Consider the following 25,073-nt stretch of genomic DNA (forward strand, 5'->3'; position numbering starts at 1 on the left):
ATGGCTGACTTGCCAAAGGAAAGGATCATGTCAGATTTTCCTCCCTTTTCCAACACTGGTGTGGATTACTTTGGACCTGTTGATGTGAAGAGAGGTCGCAGTGTTGTTAAAAGATATGGAGTTTTGTTTACCTGTATGGCCAGTCGAGCAGTACACCTTGAAGTAGCCTACTCTTTGGATACAGATTCCTGCATAAATTGCATTCGTCGTTTTATGTGCCGTCGTGGCCAAGTACTGCAGTTAAGATCTGATAACGGCACTAATTTTACTGGAGCAGAGAAAGAGCTTAGAAATGCTTTGAAGAGTTTGGATCATGATAAAATTCAGCGTACCTTTCTATCAGAAGGAATAAAATGGACCTTTAATACTCCCGCAGGATCACATCATGGAGGCGTGTGGGAGAGGCTCATTCGTCTTGTAAAGAAGGTGTTGCACTCCACACTTCGACAACAATGCTTGGATGATGAGGGCTTTCACACTATTCTTTGTGAAGCTGAAGCTATTCTTAATGACCGTCCCATCACAAAGCTTTCTGATGATCCGAATGACTTGGAAGCACTCACGCCGAATCATATCTTGCTGTTGAGATCAAAACCATTTCTTCCTCCAGGACTTTTCCGAAAGGATGATTTGTATATCAGACGTAGATGGCGACAAGTCCAATATTTGTCTGATTTGTTTTGGAAAAGGTGGATAAGGGAATATCTTCCACTGTTACAGGAAAGACAAAAATGGAGGAAGCCACATAGAAACTTCAATGTTGGCGACATAGTGGTAATCATGGATCCAACTGCTCCACGTGGTTCCTGGTCATTAGGCAAAATCACTCAGACATATCCTGATAAGAAGGGATTTCTCCGCTCTGTACAACTGAAGACGAAAACAGGATTACTGGATAGACCGGTTTCCAAAATCTGCCTGTTGTTAGAAGAAACAATGGACTGATCGTCAAAGAAGTAGTACACATACACCATTTTTGGCTCCTTTGATAATTTAAGAGATTAATTGTAGTTACACACCAACAATTATGGGGCCGGTGTGTAGGAGCCTATGTGTTGATGTGAATGTATTTTGGGCTGTTACCACTTGGGGGCAGTATGTGCACATAGGGTTTTTAAGTCGGTGTTTCATTCACGTAGAGTTAGCAGGCTTGAGAGAGGGAACGCATACAGTTTTTACCACACACATGCACTTCAGGACGCTAAGGTATTCACCATTATTAATCGTATGTATTTCCATTATGTTAAATAAAGTGAACTTAAACTAGAATGGGAAGCAAGACTGGACATTGGTTGTGTGCGTAAAATGTGCGTTGAGATGCCAAGCCTATGGCAACAAGCTGCTGATACACATGCATTACATATGTACATGTTTTGATGTTAATTGTTTTGTGCCATTAAACTGAGGTTAACTTTTATTCATTTTTTCCCACCTTAGACCTAACAGCTCTGAAAGAGGAGAGAGAAGTACTGAATGAAACTGAAGAGAAAGATCAGTTTGAGAATCTTCATGCTTTTGTGTCTGGAGAAAAATCTTTTTGTTCATTAGAGTCTGAAAAGACTTCTACACAAAAAAGAGCTCAAACTACAAACCTTGAAGTCCACCAGAAAATGTACACTTCAGAGAACCCTTTTACCTGCCAACAGTGTGGAAAGAATTTAACTCGAAAAGGATGCCTTAACAGACACATAAGACTTCACACTGGAGAGAAGCCTTAAAGTCCACCAGAAAATTCACACTAAGGAGAACCCTTTTACCTGCCAACAATGTGGAAAGAGTTTCACTCAAAAAGGACACCTTACCACACACATGAGAATTCACTCTGGAAAGAAGCTTCACACCTGCAAACAGTGTGGAAAGAGTTTCAATCAAAGTGGAAACCTTGAAGTCCACCATGGAGAGCCCTTTTACCTGCCAGTGGTGTGGAAAGAGTTTTAAACTAAAAGGAAGCCTTAACATTCACATGAGAGTCCACACTGGAGAGAAGCCTTACTCATGCAAACAGTGTGGAAAGAGTTTCAATGAAAAAGGAGCCCTTAACAAGCACATGGACTATGGACAATGCGTTTGCTCTGTCTACAGTGTAAGAACTTCACATTGGTATATCATGAATTGAAAAGAGATCTCACAGGAAGTGCAGTTTTTTGGTTGAAGCACAATAAAGGACATTGTTAGCATTTTTAACATCACCGTTTCGGGCTACAACTACAACCCTTGTTCCCTGAGAAAGGGAAGGAGACACGAGGACATACAGAGACAGGCTCCTCCTTGGGCTCTGTTCATCATCCTCCTCCCGGATGTCCATTCTCCTCCTTCTGTTGTTCCATCAGTGCAAGGATGCGCCTTCCAGAAGGGGGATGATATGCCAGGAATATGGACCTGTTTTTGTTTCTGTGTGCCCTTTTTTGGTCCCGTTCCTTTCCTTTAGCCCAGTTAGTCATTCTGTGCACCTGTGTTCCTCAGTTACCCCATATATTAAAATCAAAGTCTGTGCATTCTGTCTCTGTTGGGTCTCTATTGTCCAATACGTCTGTCTTCCCTATTTCCTTGTGTGGATTACCCTGTGTCTTTGAACTATAATAAACTCTGTTCCTTTTATCTACGTCTCCGTCGTTCCTCCCAGCACAGTATCGTGACATCAGTGTGTTCAAGTATTGGAGCAATTTTATTAATCACTGTCACACCCCCCGTCAACCACAACACACTACACCACATCCAGCATTCAGTGCACTATAGCAATGCAAGGGGGCCTAGTAATGAGTTCAATTTGTGGTGTCCGAGACAAATTACTACTGCTCATGAAGAACACACTGCCAGATTGAAATACACAGTATGATGTCACAATGACAGAGTCATTAGCATAAAAAAGAATGTTTGAAATCTTTGATCTTCAATTGAAGCTTCTGAATGACTCTTGTGCAGATTTAAGCCTCAGATTTCTCTCTTAAACACTCACTCTAGTAAAAGTTTTCTTCCTACTTACGAGGAAGCGCTAGGGACCAGAAATAAATTCTAGGGCCGCCAAATTCTTTGGCTGGTTGGTGGATGCAGGAGGCCCCTTTAGCATCCTAAATGCTGGGTGTGGTGTAGTGTGTTGTGTTTGGTGGAGGGTGTGATACAGTCATTGACAAAAGAGGTGCGGAGCTGTATTCTCCCCAATCAAATGAACAGTAATGGTTTATAGCAGGGGTCCACAAACTAAGGCCGGCTGGCCGAATGCGGCCCACCCCCACATTTGGACCGGCCCTCTGAACAATGCCAGAGACATATTTTGAAAATGAAAAATGAAAATTAGAGGTTGTAAATATATGTTTTACTTTTATCATATCGGTATTTGATTATAAAGGTTGGCTTTCAAACTAAAATTTCCCTCAGTTATTATCATATAGCCTAATTATTTGTTAAATTCACCTACAGATTGGTACATTTAACATACTGTGTCATCGCAATTGAACAGGTGATGCGTGAAGCAGCTAGAAAATTCAGAGTGATGACAAAATGACTCAATAACATTTGAGGTGAAACTAGCACTGCTTGTGGGACAGGTGCGAAAGCAAGACTTCACTCATCTCCCAGTTACCCAAAGTTTTCAGCTGAGAACCCAGTGGCCCCATTTCCACTTGAAAAGTCTGTGGAAGTGCTGAAAATGATGAAGGCAGAGTTTGACGTGTGATTCAAAAAACACAGTGGGTTCTTGAATCGATTTTGCTTCACAAGCCTCTCAAGGCTGGTGTTCTCTCGGTTGGTTGTTCATCTTTTTCTTCTACACTTTTTCCTTCCACTCAACTTTCTGTGAACATGCTTGGATACAGCACTCTGTGAACAGCCAGCTTCTTTGGCAATGAATGTTTGTGGCTTGCCCTCCTTGTGAAGGGTGTCAATGATTGTCTTCTGGACAACTGTCAGATCAGCAGTCTTCCCCATGATTGTGTAGCCTAATGAACCAAACTGAGAGACCATTTTGAAGGCTCAGGAAACCTTTGTGGGTGTTTTGAGTTTATTAGCTGATTGACATGTCACCATATTCTAATTTGTTGAGATTTGTTGTGAATTGGCGGGTTTTTGTTAAATGTGAGCCAAACCATCACAATTAAAAGAACCAAAGACTTTAAGCTACTTCAGTCTGTGTGCATAAAATTTATTTAATACACAAGTTTCACAATTTGAGTTGAATTACTGAAATAAATGAATTTTTCATGACATTCTTATTTATTGAGATTCAGCTGTATATCTTTTGAAAATAAATTATCAGTTGTCAGTGTGGTGCCTAACAAAATAAACTATTCTAGCATTAAAAGGTAGAATAAATACAAGTAAAATCATAATAAAATAATACTACTACTACTAGTCAGTCCGGCCCATCTGTCAGATGCCACTACTAGTAGTCAGTCCGGCCCATCGGTCTTTCTTTAATAAACCGACTGGCCCCCCATTAAAGAAAAGAAAAAATATTTGCCCCTCTCAGAAAAAAGTTTGGGGACCCTGCTCTGGCGTGATGTGTGGACAGCAGTATGCACATATTAAGATGTCCTGCAGAGTCTTGAAGAAGATGGCCTGCTGGATATCTCCAGAGAACAGGGACCATCACTCCCTTCACACTGAGGGAAATATGAGCCCCCAGCAGGTGTAGGAGGTGGGACTTCTACATAACAACATTCACAAGCCTGATAATGTAGAGGTAGGAATGATTTTCATTTCTCTCATTTATGATGATACAGATAGTGTGCAAATGTAATTCGATATTTTTAATGATTAAATGCTTAATCCCTAGGATGTGGATGTTGACATAGACTGGGAGAGTGCCATCTTCCATGAGGAATCATTTACACAAAGTGGAGTTGATTTTACTCGTGATGTACTGCAATACTTAATCATTATTTCTGTCCTTGGAGTGGTGATATTTAGTATAACAGCACTGTGATGGTTCACATTCGATATCACTTTGCTTGTCTGTTCATTACTACTCTGTTCATCGCTAATAGTTGAATTTTTTCAAACAGTACTCTTTTTTACAGAGTACACATATTCTTACATCATTAATTTCAAATGAATTATTATAGGTCATGGGTCGGAGGGAGAAGCAGATTTATTAGATAAGACAAGGATCAAAAGACAGGAGTCTTACGCATTATAAAAGAACGGCCTTGCTTGATTGATTTACTTTTTTTGTGACATCTAGTGACAACACCTGGTGACGTTTTGTGCTGCTAATTAGCATTTTGCAGAAGAGCAGACAAACGTCTTGCTAAAGTGGTGAGTAAATATTTCATAATCAAACATAATATCGCTTGAAAATACCATTTTACACATATAATGAATTGACAATCTGTCTGCTAATCTTCAACATTTTTTACTGTAAACTATACTTATAAGGATCTAAAGTAGTCAGCATTTAAAGTGGATCAAAACCTTTCATCAAAGATGTCCTAAAACCAAAACAATACTCATTCTTGTCTTACGACGACTTTGATTAACTTTTTTGATTCCCTTTTAATGTTGAGTACTATATTGCAATGATATGATATCTTGTGGCACAAGATCTTGTGATTTCCAAGTGGTTCAATTTGGGCCTTGAAAAATAAAAAGAGGAAGCAACCAGATAATAACAAAGTGCAACTTTACACTGTAATTATATAAGTACGTGACAGATTTCACTGCCTGTAAATTTGGGCCTATGTTGACCAGTCATTGACATGTCTACTCATTTGGCCCTTAGAAGAATAAAGTTCCTTATTAATAAAGTGCAGAATATCTCGTTAACTATGTGCCATACACCAATCGATTCTCTGCAATCACGCTTCCCTAAATTATATTTGGAGGCCGATAGCCGATATATAGGCTGATAAATATTTCTTTCTGAGAATAATTGCAAAAACAACAGGCAAACACATACAGTGAACAACTGATTTTATTTTAAAACTCTAAGTTCAAAAAAGTTTGAATAGATCTCTGGTCTATAGTTACTATTCATTTCTATGGCCAACTTTATTTGACATAAAATTCATTGCTTGACAAAAAAACAAAACATAAATAAAGCAACAAAGTCACTGAACACCATTAGTTGCATAATCAAAATATGAATCAAACAAAAACATTTGCAATATCTAAATAAAATGTTAATTCTGATACAGCAGGACTTCAGGGCTCACAAAATTTCAAAATCTCTGGTAGCCCTTCGGCAGGTACTCTTCAGATTTTGGAAGCCCGAAAATTATTTTAACTTCAATACACAAATATCAACAAATATCAAGGAATGAATTCTGCAGAATTTTTAAATATCAATTTAAGGCGATGTTTGACCCTTGTAAAGAGCTGCACAAGTAAAATAAACAGTATGAGTGTGGTTGGACGATGTACGGAAATATTAAGCCATAAAATGACAAAAAAAAAAAAAAAATCGTATACAATGGCATTTCAGCCTTTATACCATTAAAAGGGATTAATCAAGTTTCTAATGTATTATATTTATTTAAAACATAAATATAAATGTCTTAATTGTTTAGATTTTTAGAAAGCACATTAACTTCTTTCACATTACAGCTCTATATGTTTGCTGCATAAAAACATGGGTCGATATTTGACTAAAAACAGCTAAAAATTTGGACGTGCAAATTAATTCTTTGTCACACTTTAGGAGCGCTTAAATATTAGTATCGGCTGTACACAACGCAGCATTATTGCTGTTTTATCAGGCATGAAATGAAAATGCCGACGACACGTTTCTGAGGACAGTCGGTTCCCTTCAGATACATTCATTTAAAGACATTAGTGCCGCGTTTTGACTTTAAAACGTGCAGCGTGCATATTTATTCAATGACATCATTGCCTCTTAAAAGTTTTATCCAGCCCTATCACAATTCTTGTCTTTCTGTCTCCAAATGTAAGGCTTCTTAAAATTATAATTAGCCCTCTTCTTTTACTATTTAACCCTTATGCGGTCTTCGGGGTATTTTTTTTTTTTTTTACCCCAAATGGCTTTTGCTAAAAATAAAAAAGTTATTTTTGTCCAAGAGTTATAAGACTTTGTAAAACTGTCAACACTTTCTGGATCTACAAATAAAAAATAAAAAAGTTGGAATGATAGCATGATTTTATGTTGGTGTAAAAAAAAAGTCACACTCATGGTCTTTGGGGTCTCTGCAACAAAATGCAATTTTGTAACAAAATAATAGTTAATTTTTTTTTCCTGTTTATTAATGTTTTTAGGAGGATTTATGATATTTTTTAAATTTTATATAATTAATACATATTTTTATACACAATTTTTTGTATATATACTTTTTATTCAAAATTCACTTTATAAAAGACCCACGTCTAACTTTCATTCATGGGGATAACATGGATAATTTCACATGGTTTAGTTTAGGATTTTTGCACATCTTTTGGAAAATCCTGTTTTAAAGGAAAAAAATAATAATTTTACCACTAGATGGCTGCAGTGCTTTATGCTATTTGACCAACTGAAAGGTATCTTTTCACAAGTTTTTTTCAGTTGAGATCATATCTTCATATTATGAAATACACAGGACACACACAAATACATTTGTGAGACCATCAAAACTGCTCTATTATAATTTTTTCAAATAAAAAAAAAACATTTGCTGTAGTTGCATTCTTATGTTCATATTGTGTACTGCTACTCAATATGTAATAGAACTTATTTGTTTCAGTGCAAAATAATGCTGAACTTTGACAAAAAATAAATTTCATAGTTAGAATTGTGACTTCATAATTTGTAGCTTTGAACTCAACTGAAACAATTTATGAAAAGATTTCTTTCTGGTGGGCAAATAGCAAATAGTGGAGCTCTGCCGCCATCTAGTGGTAAAAGTGATTATTATTTTTACTTTTAAAACTGTATTTTCCAAAAGATGGGCAAAAATCTTCACCAAACCATGTGAAATGTGGGTCTTTTATAAAGTGAATTTTACATTAAAAAAAAACAGTTTTTGTATAAAACCCATTTAAAAATATATTTATCTATTATTTATATTATATATATTTAAAAATATATAACTAACCTACTAAAAACTGCTAAAAACTTTAATAAACACAAAAATATTTTTATTTAAACTATTATTTTGGTACAAAATTACTTTTTGTTTACGGTACCGCGGTAAAAAAGAACCCCGAAATTCTCGAGTGTGATTTTAAAAAGAGGACAGGTTAACATATGAACAACTTTTTATGGCCTTAATTTGATATATTTGATTTTTTTTTTTTTTTTTGTCAACTACTGGCCTAAGCCAGTCTTTAAATCTTGTGTCCTCCAGCCAGAGGTTCGAAATTTGCATTTCCCCAAATTTAATTTGCGCACGCATGATATCCCTCAGGTCCTACCTCTCAATGCATAAATAAATAAATCCATGCAAATTTTAGAAGAAAGGCCTGCACTTAACACAAATTGACAATGTATCTAAAAAAATGGTCTCGAAAATTTTATACCTCGTCAGATGACGTTTATTACTTTTTAATGCCCTTAATTTTGGCTCATTTCATTTACTACCTTTTACAACCCCGCAGACACCATGGCAAACAAAGTAACTAAATGGCTGTTATGGTCCATCAATCTGTTAATTGGAGGAGCGGAAGTCCTCAGAAATAGCGAACTTTTAACAATTAATTGCGCAGCTCTAATGTAAACACTGCAAAATGTTGCGAGGATATTGTTACGTTTCGCGAGATCTGGTGTCACGAAATCCCGCCACATCCCTAGATGGCATGTCATGACGTGCACAGAATGCGCTTTTGTGTTGTGCGTGTGTGTGTGTGTGTGTGTGTGTATATATATATATATTGAGACTTTAAATTTTTTCGGTAGTTACCAGCCCTACTTGTGACACAGAATGAGTTCGCAAATGATTTTTAAATTTTCTTTGATAGAAAAAACTCTCTTTACACCAAAGACATTTGTAAGGTTTTTCTCCAGTGTGAGTTCTCATGTGGACTTGAAGGATTTGTTTTTTGGAATATCTCTTTTCACACAGTTCACACGGGAAAGGCTTCTCTCCAGTGTGAGTTCTCATGTGTTCTTTAAGACTTGCGTTGACGACAAAAGCCTTTCCACACTTCAAGCAAATGAAAGGCTTCTCTCCCGTGTGAGTTCTCATGTGGACTGGAACGCTTGATTTTTGAGCAAATCTCTTTCCACACAGTTTACAGGCGAAAGGCTTTACTTTGGTGTGAACTCTCACGTGAACCGTGAGGTGTCCTTGCTTCCTCCAATTCTTTCCACAGTAAAGGCACATGAAAGGCTTTGTTTTTCTGATGTGAGTTTTGACATGTTGCTTAAGCTGTTTCCAGTCTGGGAAAACCATTTTGCATCTTTCACTTTGACATACGATCTTTTTAGAGTGAACTCTCATGTGCTGATAAATGTGTTTTTTGCATCTGAAACTCTTTCCACACTGACCACATATGTAAGGCTCAAGACATTCTTGAGTGGCATTTCCTGAGGAAGTATTTTCAGTCTTTATGGACATCTCTTCTGCTGCATTCATTTCTTGACTCTCCTCTTTCAGTGCCGTCATGTCTAAAATGAAAAAGACAAACACAAATGAACTCCAGCTCAATAGTACAAACAACAGACATCAAAATAAGTTGAAAAATCAAAGCATTAGAATCTAGAAAATAGAACATTTTTGCTAGATCCTATATTAACCCGAAGGCAGTGTTAATTTAATTAACGAATCATTTGTGTCTAAATTTTTTCAACGAAAATGAAACAAAAACTCGTTTTGAATAACAAAAACTATGACGGAAATCTATTGACATTTTCCTCAACAAATAAAAACGAAAACAACGTAAAATGTACAGTACCTCCCATAGATGTGGCATTAGAAACACCCTAGCATTAGTGTTAACTACCCTGGATAGCACACGTACATCACAGAGATGTCTATTTGACGTCTGCATTTACATCTTGAAGATGTATTTTTTAGATTGTTTGCTCATCTGCAATGCGCCTGTTGGACCTTTCTATCAGATGTCAAATAAACGTCTGTTAGATGTCTTTAAGATGTTTACGAATCAGAATGAATGTAAAACTGACAACTTACAGACATCTGCCAGACGTTTGTACACAGCAGATGCTTTCCAGATCAAGAGATCTTTTGTAACTTCATTGAAAGTTGATATAATAAAGTACCCAGATAGCACACGTACATCTGCAAGTCTGTTAAAGATCTCTTGATCTGGAAAGCAACCGTTGTGTACAAACGTCTGGCAGATGTCTGTAAGTTGTCAGTTTTACATTCATTCTGATTCATAAACATCTTAAATACATCTAATAGACATCTATTTGACATCTGATAGGAAACGTCCAATAGGTGTATTGCAGATGAGCAAACTTTGTCTTGCAGATGTAAATGCAGACATCTCTGAGATATATGTGTGCTATCAGGGAAGGATTTCTGATGTTGATGATGACCGTTATCACACGTCATCACACTCTTGTGAAAAGGGTCCATTTAACATAAGGCTTCAACATTCAGTTAAATTTGATTCATCCATCCTCTATATTAATGTTCAAATGTGAGTAAAGCATAATAAAATAATTTTTAACTGAACATCAAATTGTTCAAACTAAGGTTTATACGTGATTACAATTGTTTATACAAGTCGAAAGTAGGATCTTCTTAGGTGCATTTTAAAAAAAGTTACTTCAGTTGTTTTTAATATTTATTTATTTTTGTGTTAAAGGAGTAGTTCCCTTTCAGAACAAAAATTTACAGATAATGTACTCATCCCTTTGTTCATGTCTTTCTTTTTTCAGTCGTAAGGAAATTATGTTTTTTGTGGAAAACATTACAGGATTTCTCTCCATATAGTGGACTTCTATGGTGCCCTGAATTTGAACTTCCAAAGTGCAGTTTAAATGCAGCTTCAAAGGACTCTAAACTTTCACAGCCGAGGAAAGAAGGGTATTATCTAGCAAAACGATTGGTTAAAAAAAAAAAAAGTTTAATAGCTATTTCTTAACCACATTTTAAATAATGTTTCAAAGCCAAATATAACGGCAAACACTTTTCCTTAAATACAATTGACAGTTTTTTAAAAAATTTATTGTGATAAATTTATGCACAACAGTATGTCCAGGTTGATTGTCCCAGATCACCAGTTAATTATACATAAATGGAGGACTCCTATTAAAGAAATGTTGTTGCAAAGAAGAAAATTAAACAATGTTACTAGAGTACATTCATTGTCCATGATTCTTTTAAACCTTTTTTAAGTTTAATCAGGCTCAGAGGTGCCATGCGTGCAATCAAATTCATAAATTCATGTTGAGATTAATGTTTTAAATATAAAATTTTGAATACAGAGATCTGCCAGCAGGTGGTGGCAAGAGACTGATTTAATTACTGGATCATATTCCTTTGATTTGTTCGAACGGATGGTTCATTCAGGAATAAAGCAAGTGACTCTTTATGAATAGGAAATTGAATCATGATACTGTCTAGTTTCCCGAGCGTCTCGTACGCTGGCTCCGGGCCATCGGCCAGTCCTCAATGTCGAGCCCTGATTTGCATAGTTGTCAAAATGAATGTCCTGTGAGTGTTTTATAATGGATGCTCACCTATAGATGTGTACCTTGTGTTTATGCATATATGAGCACCAGCATCAACAGATTTAAAATGTATTTGCTGTATTTTTCATTTGTAAGTTTATTTTATAATGGATAAAAACAGTCAGTCCAGTTCAAATGGACAGGTTTAGTGAGTGTTTTTTTGTCATCTCTCTGAAGTTGTAAAGAATGTCTGAATTAAACAATTCAGGAGTTTTGAATCTGTGTATGTGTATTTATATGTTAAAAGCTAGAACCGAGCAGAGGGTTTCTTTTAAATTCAAAAGTATAGCTTTAATTTAAAGTTAGTTTGAATTTGGAGGGGTTTTTTTATAACGTGCAGTAGAAGAATAAAACGGCAAAACAAATGTTTTGGTAAATGAATAAGGTTTAAAAATAAACACCTTTATTGGAAATGTCAGGCATAGGAGGGCCTTGCAAAATTGACCCGAGAAGGAGGTTGAGACCCCCTGATATAAACCACTTTAATTTGGACACTCGTAACATCTATAAACATATTCATTTCTGTAGAGCTGGACATTTTAATAAGGATCAAATGATTTAGTTCAGCTTGAGAATGAAAACCAACCTGTTTGTTCCTCAGTGTCTTCTTGTTTGATACGAACTGTTTCTTGTATCCAGAAGTCTTCACTGTCCTCATCAACAAAAGCCATCTTGACAGCGTCGAGTCGATTTCAGCGAGTTCTCCAGGAGTTTTTCCCTGTTTTTGGCAGAAAGAAAAAGAAACACAAACTAAACCTCTGGGTGCGTTTTTAAATCGCTCCCTATTTCAGTAGTCAGCACACTGGAGTCAGTCAGAGAAATATAGAGAGATAAAAACAAACTAGCACTCAAATTAATAGAAAACACCAAATATAAGATTAATATTTCTATGTTTGTTTAATGTTTACATATTTGTACGTTATATTTGATCACACTTTGATGAAATCATTTGTTGTCCTTACACATGCTAGTTCTCATTTTGAGCAGCAGGTTTCATCAGGAGATTCATAACAGTGAATCATTTTGAGAATGAATTGATTTAGTTGTATTTTACACCTCATGAGGCATGTTTTTTTTTACAGGTTTCTTAAATTAGACATACTTAATGATATGCAGCCTTCAAATGCTCCCTTGAATTGAGAAGCAGCTCTCTTTCTTTATCACTAAGTTACTTTGCCAATGGTAGAACTAGTGTTTAAAACTGATTCACGATAGAGAAAGTGAAAGAGATGCAAAAAATAACCTTCGTTTATATCACTGGGTAAAACATATTAACGTTTCTTTCAGTAATTTTATTATTTTAATTTTATATACAATCGTCTAAACGAGTTGTGACAGCTTTAAATGATCAAAAACAACAAACCTTTCTTTTCTGCTGGACTGCAGTCCGTCGTCTTCTTCTTTTAATTTTATGGTGGGTTGTGAACCAACTTCAGAGGTGCATAGCGCCACCAACTGTGATGGAGTGCGAAGAGGATGCTCAAACTCAGTTCCTGGAGGGCCGCAGCTCTGCAGAGTTTATCTCCAACCAGCTCCAACTCACACCTGCTTGGAAGTTTTTAGTAATCCTGAAGACCTTGATCAGCTGGATCAGGTGTCTTTGAAAAGGTAAAAATCAATGAACCGTATTCATTTTCCCTGAAAAAAGTTTTTTTTTTAACAAAATTGCTTACATAAAAGAACATTACCACTGAAATAAGATCAAATACAGACCATAGTATTCTTTATATCTAATATTTCCAGAAGATTTGTTCATTTTCAGTGTGAATCCCTGACAGTGTTTCAGTAACTTTCCAAAAGATGAATAAATGAATAAATAAACAAACAAAATAACAAGAGATGATTACAATTGTCAAAAGAGTGCTAGATCAAATTTGTCATCACACCCCCTTTGTAACAGTTACACAGCAGCATGAGTTTAATGTGAATTTAATGGCAAGGTATATCAACATAAAACAGTGTTATAAATTTACATAAAAATCGAGAATAATATTAATAGATTCACAATGTTAGTAACTTTAGAAAAGCATCATCATATGGGTACGAAATTCTATTCTATAATCAACATTCATATGATATATTTGTGATTCTAGAGAGCAGCGCACTAATGGGACTTTTATTTTGCTCTATTGGTGTGACGTCATAAAGCTGTGCCGCGCTCCTCATCTGTTGTGATTCACCTGAAGAAAGGTTTGTGCTTTTAAAGTTTTAAACCAATAGACATTGTTGCATCAATTAAAGCGTTTTTTACAAGCTATGTAAAATAAATGTAATGCTTTATTTAGTGTCAGTGAAAACGTTAGCCTTTAGTAACAGAGAAGGTGCGTCTCATTTCGCTCTTTATATCATGAATCAAACGATGATAAGAAGTGATGAGAGAAACTGCGAATCCGAATCATTTGAATCAAATCTTTTGTGAAATGATTCAGTGATTCAATTCAGCGGCACGCGGACTACAAACGACAACAACAAACACAAACGTGAATGACAACCGAGAATGATTTAATTAAAGTGTAGTATATTAGATATGGTGTACAAATAATTGAATACCATATCTAAATCAAAAATAGCCGGCCTAAATATGAACCTTATGGGTAATTCGTCTTTTTTACAAATGTAAATATAAGTCTATTAACTCTCTATCTTACTAGTGCACTGACTACTGAACTAGGAGCTGATTGAGACGCACCCAGAGATTGAGTTTGCTTTGATTGTACTTTCTGTTAAATATTCTCATTAAACAGGACAAAGTGTAGAAACACACAGAAAAACTCCTGGAGAATCAACAGAGATCCATGTGACACACTATTATGAAGATGGCGTTTATTAAAGAGGAGAGTGAAGACATGAAGATTGAAGAAACATTGAAACATGAAGATACTGAGGAACAAAGAAAGATGGAGTTTATTAAAGAGGAGAATGAAGACATATTTAGAGTCAAGCATGAAGATACTGAGGAACAAACAGGTTGGTTGGTTTTTTACATTTTTTCTGTTACATTAAATCCGACATTTGCTTCTAAATTTAAAACGATTGATTTTCTAGCACTTAAATATGCAAAAGTCTCTAAGAAAATAATAAATTTTGCACAAAGCAAACCTTGAAAATGTGAGTAATTGTATTTGGTGACTGCATGCTGCCTACAAACAGTGCTGTAAATATAAAGCAAGTCTGACAATAAAAAAAGCCAAAACAAAAACACAAACAAGTTACATTTAGTTGTAATTATGTGAGGTGTAAGATTGTAATAGACCTTTCTCACAGAAACTGGAAATACGCAATCGCAGGGTATGCAGACTTCCTGTGTAATGTCAGCACAGAAGAAAGCCGGGTAATTTAAAATTAAAATGGAGAGAATCTACACAACTTACCTCACTCTTGCCAAAGATAACTTTTGCCGACCTGATAAGAGTCGTGGAGGAAAACTCCGTCACAAAGAGGAACAAATTGGATAAAGGATATACATTTTTCCATGAAGTTTATCTGGGACGTTCTAAAACGCTTAACGTGAAAAACGCTTAACGTGGCTTAACGTACGTAAAAAACGACCAGGAAATTTCTGTCAAACCTTACTTGTAACAAACATTAACTACTATCAAAAGAACAAACCCTTATTCCACAGATAAAGTGAATAATATCACGTTAAAGGTTGTATCAGCGATTTCTAGCCTAAAACATAAAGTGTCAATTTCAGCTGACCTTTCATCACGATCCGCTCGCTGCCTGCCCCATAAATTGTCTGTGAAAAAAACGCGTCTCTCTGGTCAGCCTAGGGTCCGAGATATGCTAAAAAAAAACAATCGGCACTACCAACCTTTCCACACATAAACAAACATTGTTCCAACCAATCAGCGTCAGGGATTTGGTGTTGTGGACTTTCGCTCCGCCTCCCTCACATCCCTGCACCAGTAGGAAAGTCCACAACACCAAACCCCTGACGCTGATTGGTTGGAACACTGTTTGTTTATCTGTGGAATAGTTAACAGCGTCGATTGTTTTTTTGGCATATCTCGGACCCTAGGCTGACCAGAGAGACGCGTTTTTTTCACAGACAATTTATGGGGCAGGCAGCGAGCGGATCGTGAAGAAAGGTAAGCTGAAATTGACACTTTATGTTTTAGGCTAGAAATCGCTGATACAACCTTTAAGTGTTTTCTCCCCCATAGAAGCCCATTATAAGGAAACTGCTTAACGTGGTTTAACTTACCTCAACAGCGACCAGGGAAGACCAATTTTCTGTTAAATTTCACTTATAATAAACACTTGCTGCTCTCAAAAGAACGAGCTCTTATTCAGCATATAAAGTGATCGCCCCCCATAGAAGTCCATTATACAAAAAAAAAGCTTAACATGGCTTAAAATTTTACTTATATGGGGGGCGATCACTTTATATGCTGAATAAGAGCTTGTTCTTTTGACAGCAGCAAGTATTTATTATAAGTAAAATGTAACAGAAGTTTGCTCTTCCCTGGTCTCTGTTAAGGTAAGTTAAACCACGTTAAGCTGTTTCCTTATAATGGGCTTCTATGGGGGAGAAAACGCTTAACGTGATATTATTCACTTTATCTGTGGAATAAGGGCTCGTTCTTTTGATAGTAGTAGTGTTTGTTCCAAGTAAGGTTTGACAGAAACTTGGGGTTTCCTGGTCGTTTTTTACATACATTAAGCCACGTTAAGCGTTTTAGAACGTCCCGTTTATCCATAACTTTCAAGGTAAGTAACGTAGCTAACGTTAGAGAGCAATCAGGCTAACAAATTAGTGTGTACACTTAGACCCAGGACTAGGGTTATAAGGTTATGTATGGATAGTATAGAGGACATGTACAACTTTATTAAAGCAATATAGTCGTGATGTTACAAACAATATGACATTCACTGTCTGCCTTTGGTCTAAGTGAACGTCTTTTGAGTAGCAGCTAGCGACGATAGCCTAATATTAACATTAGCCGAATGCTGTCATCATCAGTTAACATTTTATTTTCGAATAGCTTGAACCCATTTTCGTTAGCAGGGAAGGAGTGGAAAGATAAATAAGGCTGCTTTTGGGCATTACAAGAACAGCCCAGTACGCTACAACAACTTTTGCTCGATGTTTGCGCCATCTTTGTTGTTTAACTGGTTACCGGCATACCGGGGCGGAAATAGGTTTACACAGCAATTACGTATTTCCGGTGTAAAATACGGAAGTTGTGAGAAAGGTCTATTCGGGCTTTAACGATACGCAATATGAAATCGAAATCGCGACACTCAGATCCAGGATCCTGTGTCGCGGTGTGATAAAGGAGAATCGCGACATACCCCGTGACTACCTTTCCAATCATGTGACGCCTGCCTGCAAAAGTTGAGCTAGTTGAAGAAGAACGTGAGGAAACATGGCAACCAACCCAGAGATTGCAGACCCTCCCTCCTCATTTAAGTCAGCAGTATGGCAACATTTCGGAGCTGTATGATCCATAAAATACAGAGAAAGGCAGGCTATTAATAAAGAAAAAAAATCCAGTGCGTAAAATGTCATAGTAAACTGTGTCCGACATGAAAACCACGCTAGTCATTGTCCCATAAAATGACAAATAGCAAATAACACACAGTACTTTCATTACGTTTCATTTATTTTGTTTTTGTAATGTAAAATGAGACCTTGTTGTTTGCAATATGTTTACCCTGAGACCGCGTCGCGAACACCAGCTCGACCTCAAAACACTTTCACTATGAGAGAAAGCGGCAGCCGCGCAGAGATTCCACCGCTTCACGCGTCCCATGTGAAAGGGCTTTAAAACGGTCTTCAGACAGAGCGTGAACACAAAACGGGACCGTTTGAGAGCAGCGTCAGCGTGTACCGGATTGAGTCCAAAGAGCAAATACCCGTGCATGTCTCCCGCACTGCACCTGACAGATAAATATTATTCCAACATTACGTCAGTTTCAGCGGGTCACCCGTCGGGTAGGACCCGTCGCACACACATAGAATCTTGCATCGCTAGCATGTTTAAAGAATTTGACATCTTGACAAGTTTAACACTATCATGTAATTTTTTTTTTTTTAAATTCAGTTACAGACAGACCTTATCAGTTCATTTTAATACAGAAGGTTTTTATTAAACCTTAAAATGCGACCTTGTATGAAAACTAAGAAAGCTGTTGAATTTTTTTTTTAAAATAAATCTTTTTTTTTTATTTAAATTTGTTCAAAATATCGTGATACGTATCGTGACCTAGGCATATCGTTACACCCCTAATTGTAATGTATTAGTTGTACACTTCTATATCTTGTATGTATAAAAAAGGAGGGAATAAGGGGGAAAAAGGGGGAAAGAAGAAGGAACAAAATATATATATATAATAAATAGATAAAGAGAAAAAAATTAAGAAAATAATTCAAGTAATAATAATACAATTAAGTAAATAAATAGATGAGCGCTGTTCAGGAGCATCAGAGTGGAGCAGTAGGGCATATTTATAAAGAAGGTTCTGTATTTTATCATGAGAACAGTATAAACCAGTGGTTCTCAAACTGATGGAGGGGTACGTGAACAAAGTGCTGAGCTTAAAGTGCCCCAACTTAAAGTAACATTAAAGCAAGTATTTCTGACAAGCAAAATTTCACTTTTATTATAAAAACAGTTAAATGGGAGTAAATGGTCAAGTGACATTAAGTTACCTCATTTTTGCTGTGAAACCTGACTGCATTCACACCAGCAGCGTACGTATGATTGAACGCCCACAGAGTGCTGCTTTAGCAAATCATGCTGCTGTTCATTGTGTCTTTAAAGTAAACTTGTAGCACTTAATAGTAGGGGTCGACCGATTATCGTCCCGACCGATTATCGTCCCGACCGATTATTGGCGCCGATATTAAGCCTTTTTACGATTATCGGAATCAGTTATTTTCAAAACCGATTTGCCGATTAAAATAATTTAATCTTGAAATGCGCTCTTTGGCTCCGACGCAGCCTGTCAGAGCTCACCACTCTGTGCCCTAGAGCAGTATCCGCCCACCGCGCATCTGATTTGTTGGGAGTCGCGAGCCCGACCAATCAACTCAAAGGCTGAAGGCACTGAAGACACAGAACGCTTGCTGGAGCTGCGAGCGGCAGTAATCAGTTGTCTCTCAAAGGTAAGTCAGCAGCAGACGTTGATTGTGTTTCAGTAATTCACAATCCTTTACGGTGAAGTTGCAAAAACACCTCAATGTTATCTTGATTTCCCGGATGCGGAAAACACGGACGGAATTGCGGAATCCAGTCATATACCGTATTTTCCGCACTATAAGGCGCATCTTCAATGAATGGCCTATTTTAACCCCTTAGCACGTACGATCACACCGGTGTGATTTGTCTTGGCTGGTCCCTGATGCGTACGATCACACCGGTGTGATTCGAACGTTTGCCACATCACGTCATCAGCTGCTGAATTCAAATCTGTTTTGGCGCGTTGGCTGGCTCTGAGCCAGATCGGATGCAGAGTGCTTGTCATATTATCACAACTATTCAGTGTTTTCAACCATATAATGCTTATGTGTATTTAAGTGTCTGAAACCTAAAATAAGTACCAGCAAAACCATACATTTATAGTTTGTAAAATACACACTGATGTCTATGGAAGCGGCAATAATGATCCTACAAATATATTCTGACAACATATTTCATTGATATCAAATACAGATTATGTAGGTAACTATAAAGTGCACACTCCTCTTCTCCCAGCTCACCAGAGACTTAATTTAATGTCTTTCGAGAGGAGAGGATGAATTAGCATGTTGTAAATCCCACAGCTCGGATTCAGCGCAAACAAACATGGCAGCGCCCATCACCCGGTACAGATTAACTAATGCGATCATAATAAAAGTATTTGGATTTTTAAATACATTTACTTGCACATATTTCGAAATCGGAATATCATATATTTCATAATATAGTGAGCATGCTTGTGAATATTAATAATAAAAAAGGAAAAACAACATAAAAGCGATCCATGTGTCTTACAGTGCTATTGTGGCTGCGGTGTGTCACATGACGCGTCATCAGTGATGCGAAACATTCTAAAATAATAAATTTGTCGCCTAAAAAAAACTCACTCTTTGGAGTTAGAATATTTTAAACTCGTGTGAAAATTAAAACCGTTTTCATATATAAGGCGCACAGAATAGAAGAGGCAGTCGGGGACGCATTCTGATTGGATGTTTTCCATGTTTTTTTATTAGTAAACTCATTTGTAAAAAAAAACGTATTTTATTAAAAGATAAATTAATGTTTTTATGCCTACATTTGCACTGCACTGTAAATTAAAACTAATGAAAATTTGTAGACACATATCGGTTCAAAATATCGTTTATCGGTGTATTTGATCTGTAATAATCGGTATCGCCATCGGCCCTGAAAAACACATATCGGTTGACCTCTACTTAATAGCATGAAGATCAAATGTTGACAGACTGTACATAGAGATCGATTTAAGAAACTCTCTTCGATACAGAAACATACAGTGTGACTTACTGCTTTTCATCTTTAAAATATGAGCAAGAGTGCAATTTTCTCTGAATATTCAAATGATTTCAAATGTTGATTTTCTAAATTAAACAAAAAGGCAATATTAAGTGAAGATTTTAAATTTTAAATGTAGCCTACATTTTAAACACAATATTATCAGATTTTACAACAAAGCAATAATACATCCAACAAAATCCACAACAGAACTGGTGTGAGTCTCCAAGAAACAGCCGTGTTTCATCAGTGAATGAATCTGCAGCTTTCAAATTTTCAATGTCATTTTCATTTTGTCTGCATGTAAAGCCTGATAAAGCTACCAGTCTCGGATGGAGCATTGTTCCCTTGATCTGAGAGCTAAGGTCTCTTCTCTGTGAGCTCTGTGCGCAGTCATATCAGGTTCTTAGGCTTTTTTCCTCCTTGTTAGGCTGCTCCTGTCTTTGAGCTTCATTCTAGAGCAGGAGAACGAACTCCGGTCCTGGAAAGCCACCGTTCTGCAACCGTCCGTGACTGCCCTTATGGTTTAGTTGGCAGTGTCTCCTAACCTTAACTCAATTTATATCATGTTATGTCAAGCTCTGGGGCCTGTTTCAAAAAGACTCTAAGAAAAGCTGGGATTAAAGTCCAAAACCTGACTTGAGATAAACTAACAAATCAATCTGGGTTAAAGTAGTTCCATAAATGACCATTTAAGGTCACACAATCTCACTAATGTGATCCTGGTTCAGTGAGTGAAGGCAATTTGATGTGCACGCTTGTTTTTAAGCAGTCCTTAATGTCGGTTTAATACATATTGTTTAATACATTTGAGATGTTGTGTTTTCCTCAGGGCATATTCTTCATCTGTAAATGTTAGAAAGTCATGCAAACATATGAAGTTTACTGTCAGGAGTAGTGATGCTCCGATTGATCGGCCACCGATCATGATCAGCCGATATTGGCTAAAATAGCTTGATCGGTGAACCCCAAAAGCGCTGATCAAAAAAGCCGATCATTTGACGTAAATTACTCGCGTGACTTTTTCACACGTGCATGCACGCCGCACAGCTAAACAACAGTAGAGCGGAGCTTACCAGTGGCAACATGAGTACTAAATTCCTTATTCGTTTTGTAAGGGTAGTCTTATTATTGGGCATGTGACTAAGTTGTGCGTGTACAGAGCGCTGACTGTAGTTTTGGCAGAGAAGTTTAAGTTTACTTTCGGTTTCTTTCTCTGCCATCTTCAGTGAGTGGTAATTGTGCGTGCTTGAATGTAAATGAATGTATCTTTCTATACCCGTCATATTGCAATAATGTTACCGCTGTATGTCTGATTGTTGTCATCAGTACATGTTGTAGTTCAGTTCATACAGAATAGAAACGGTGCGCGTGTAATTCACGTGCGTATGTTTAGCGCCATTTTATCCCATCGTTATTCTAATGAACGCATATAGATGTTACTGAGGTGAATGTTTGTTTCCTATATACAGACGGATTCGGATATATCGTGTTTAATTCAGCCTAAACCACATTTTACTACCTTTATCCTAATGACTGCAATGCTGGATAATATAATCCTTACATCATCTTAAAAAGCAGCTACAAATAACAAGCAAAGAACATTTACATTATCAAAGAACTTCATCATTAACTGGTGTAGCCTAGTCTAGTGCGAGGAGCACTTTAAAAAACACTCCAGTTATAATCAGTTTATCTATCTACACTGTATGCTGAATAAAATCTCTTGCATGTGTCCACTCTATGCATGTGTTTATACCACGGCAAGTTTCTGAAGCATCCTAGAACCGACTCTCTGCACTAGATCGCTAAAGTTAGATGCCTTTTTGAGCAGAAAAGACTCCCTTTTGAGTCTTGCTATCGTCAAAGCCATCAGCAACTGGCGATATCTCTAACTATCATCGATGCACTGTACTATCGTCTACAACCCTAACTTGGTGTTTCTTCAAGATCTTGACTGTAGCCTATTTCTACAGTTACTTTTTCCCAATATAATTAATTTATAGTTAGTTTCATTTCTACAAATGGTGCAATCTCTGCTAGATTATAGATAAAAAGATTCCCATTCCCCTGCCATTCTGTGATCGGCAGTGATCGGCGTTTGGCAGATCAAGATCTTGGTGATCGGCCCCAAAAGTGCTGATTGGTGCATCTCTAGTCAGGAGAGGACAAAGGTTACACAAGTAAACGAGTGCTAAATGAGATCTAGCATACATGCATTACAAATCTACATGACTGGTGTTACCTGCTCTGTGGCATTAAACTGGGGTTAACTTTTATTTATTTGTTTTCCCACCTTAGGCCCAACAGCACTGAATGAAACTGAAGAGAAAGATCAGTTTGAAAATCTTCATGTTTTCATTACTGGAAAAGAATCATTTTGTTCCTTAGAGTCAGAAAATACATCTACACAAAAAAGAACTGGGAGTTTTTTCACTTGCTTTCAGCGTGGAAAGAGTTTCAATGAACAAGGAGAATTTGAAGTCCACAAGAAAATTCACACAGGAGAGAAGCCTTTCATCTGCCGACAGTGTGGAAAGCGTTTCAGTCAGAATTCAAACCTTAAAGTCCACATGAAAATTCACACAGGAGAGAAATGTTTCATCTGCCGACAGTGTGGAAAAAGTTTCAGTCAGAATTCAAACCTTAAAGTCCACATGAAAATTCACACAGGAGAGAAATGTTTCATCTGCCGACAGTGTGGAAAGAGTTTCAGTCACAAAGGAAACCTTAAAGTCCACATGAAAATTCACACTGGAGAGAAGCCTTTCATCTGCCAACAGTGTGGAAAGAGTTTCAGTCAAAAAGAAACCCTTAAAAAGCACATTAAAATTCACACAAGAGAGAAGTCTTTCACGTGCCGTCAGTGTGGAAAGAGTTTCAATGAACAAGGAGAATTTAAAGTCCACAAGAAAATTCACACTGGAGAGAAGCGTTTCATCTGTCAACATTGTGGAAAGAGTTTCAGTCACAAAGGAAACCTTAAAGGCCACATGAAAGTTCACACTGGGGAGAAGCCTTTCATCTGCCAACATTGTGGAAAGAGTTTCAGTCACAAAGGAAACCTTAAAAAGCACATTAAAATTCACACAAGAGAGAAGTCTTTCACGTGCTGTCGGTGTGGAAAGAGTTTCAATGAACAAGGAGAATTTAAAGTCCACAAGAAAATTCACATTGGAGAGAAGCGTTTCATCTGTCAACAGTGTGGAAAGAGTTTCAGTCACAAAGGAAACCTTGAAAGTCACATGAGAATTCACACTGGAGAGAAGCCTTACACATGCAGTCAATGTGGAAACAGTTTCAGTCAACGAGGAAACCTTGACAATCACATGAGGATCCACAATAGAGAGAGCCTTTTTACCTGCCAACAGTGTGGAAAGAGTTTCACTCTAAAAGAAAATCTTAACAGGCACATTAAAATTCACAAAAGTGAAGGCTGACAGATCCCCTCAGTGTGGAAAGAGTTTCAACCAAAATGTATAAAACAGTTTTGGTCCTTGATTCTGATTGGTTGAGCCACATCTGAAGCTGTCGTAAATTACTCTACAAACCGACATTCTTTGTTGCTCGGAAAAAAAACAATGTAGGGTCTGGACCAATCAGACGCACAGTTCATTTATTAGATCCACCAAATAATCAATTTTTCATTAGATTAACAAATGAACACACACCCCCTTCACCCAATCCACAAAACTGGCTACCATGATGTCTTCAAATGGTCTTACTATGGCATCCAGGACTCCTCTGCCATAATCTTTACCACTCAAAAGTATGTAGAGAGAATTTTCCCCAACTAATACTCTAAAAAAGGACACATACTGCCATAGGAACTGACTGCTTTCATTAATTCTTAGAAAAACCTTTCTGTGAAGAAACACACATATCTTTAGATCATTGTGTGTTATTACTGTTAATTTATTTTGTATTGTGTAATGTTTTAATGCATGTGTTATAATAAATCACTATGTAGTATAACCACACAAAATGTTTGTTCTCGTTGAATTTGTTGATCTGAAAGATCTTTAGTAGTTTTTACATGAACAACCAATCCCAGTACATATGCAAATACCATGCTTACAAAGAGTCGTAAACTTTCCCTCCAAAAGCAAAAGTCACCATTGGCTCTCTAGCCTCCCAATTATCAATTACCCTGGCCTCCCACTTAACTTTATCTCCTGACTGTGACCCCTATAGGAGATAAAGGCTCAGTTCTCCAGGCTTTTCTCAGTTCTTTTAGTGCCTTGTCTCATCACCTTGACATCTTCTGGTTGATAAGTCCCAGAGCCGATGCTGCTGTGCCTGGGAGGCCTTAAACTCCTAGGAAGATGAGGAAAATCCCATGCCCTGGAGGGCCTCCGGATGTTTGGGGCCCGGGTCTCCTCCATGTCTGCTTCATGCCTTGCGGGACGGGGCTATGGTTCCCACACACTATTAAACATTTACATGGAGGAACCTTATGAACACAAGTGCGCTCACACACACTGGTGCACACACAAGCATTCACATTGGTGTAAAAACAGGTGCTCACAGACACATTTAAAGGAAAAAACAAAACAAAATGGAAGTGATGTTATCAGCACAAATAGACTGATCCACTTATTAAAAAAAAGAAAGAAAAACTCCCAATCACCACAGAGTCAGGTCATCTTTGGAATTCATTGCTCCTTAAACCCAGAAAAGACTGGGGGAAACTCGTTAATGACCAAGGCAATGCAAGGATCATACATTTAACTAAAAAAACATATTTGTTTAATTTGTTTAAAAAGTTTAATTTGTAAACCCTGTTGTAAAACGGCACTGATGGTTTCATTCAGGTGGTTAACTGACTTTTTTTCATAGCCTCATTTTTCTTGTTTCTCTAATGGCTCCATTTATCCAATCTGACTTGCCCTTCCTCCATGTATGAGTGATTGTATGTTTGTTGTTTAGATTAGTCAAGCGTTAGTCCTTTATTAATAAAACTCTTGTGCACAAATGAGTCTCTGATTCTGCCTTGTAAATTAATGTCCCTTTACGATTCTGAT

At 37.1% G+C, this 25,073-nt stretch overlaps 1 protein-coding gene and 1 pseudogene across 1 annotated transcript; one reads left to right on the forward strand and one right to left on the reverse strand.

Moving 5' to 3' along the window:
- Window positions 1–25,073, forward strand: LOC141313337 (uncharacterized; annotated as a pseudogene).
- On the reverse strand, window positions 8,438–12,286 carry LOC141313328 (uncharacterized). The gene is made up of 2 exons (XM_073832646.1): window positions 12,156–12,286; window positions 8,438–9,532 (listed from the first exon to the last, which is right to left on the reverse strand). Exons 1-2 carry the CDS (start codon window positions 12,238–12,240, stop codon window positions 8,805–8,807), a joined length of 813 nt encoding a protein of 270 aa, XP_073688747.1. The 5' UTR covers window positions 12,241–12,286; the 3' UTR covers window positions 8,438–8,804.

This window comes from Garra rufa, unplaced genomic scaffold (assembly GCF_049309525.1).
Source record: "Garra rufa unplaced genomic scaffold, GarRuf1.0 hap1_unplaced_007, whole genome shotgun sequence".
Classification (NCBI taxonomy): Eukaryota; Metazoa; Chordata; class Actinopteri; order Cypriniformes; family Cyprinidae; genus Garra; species Garra rufa.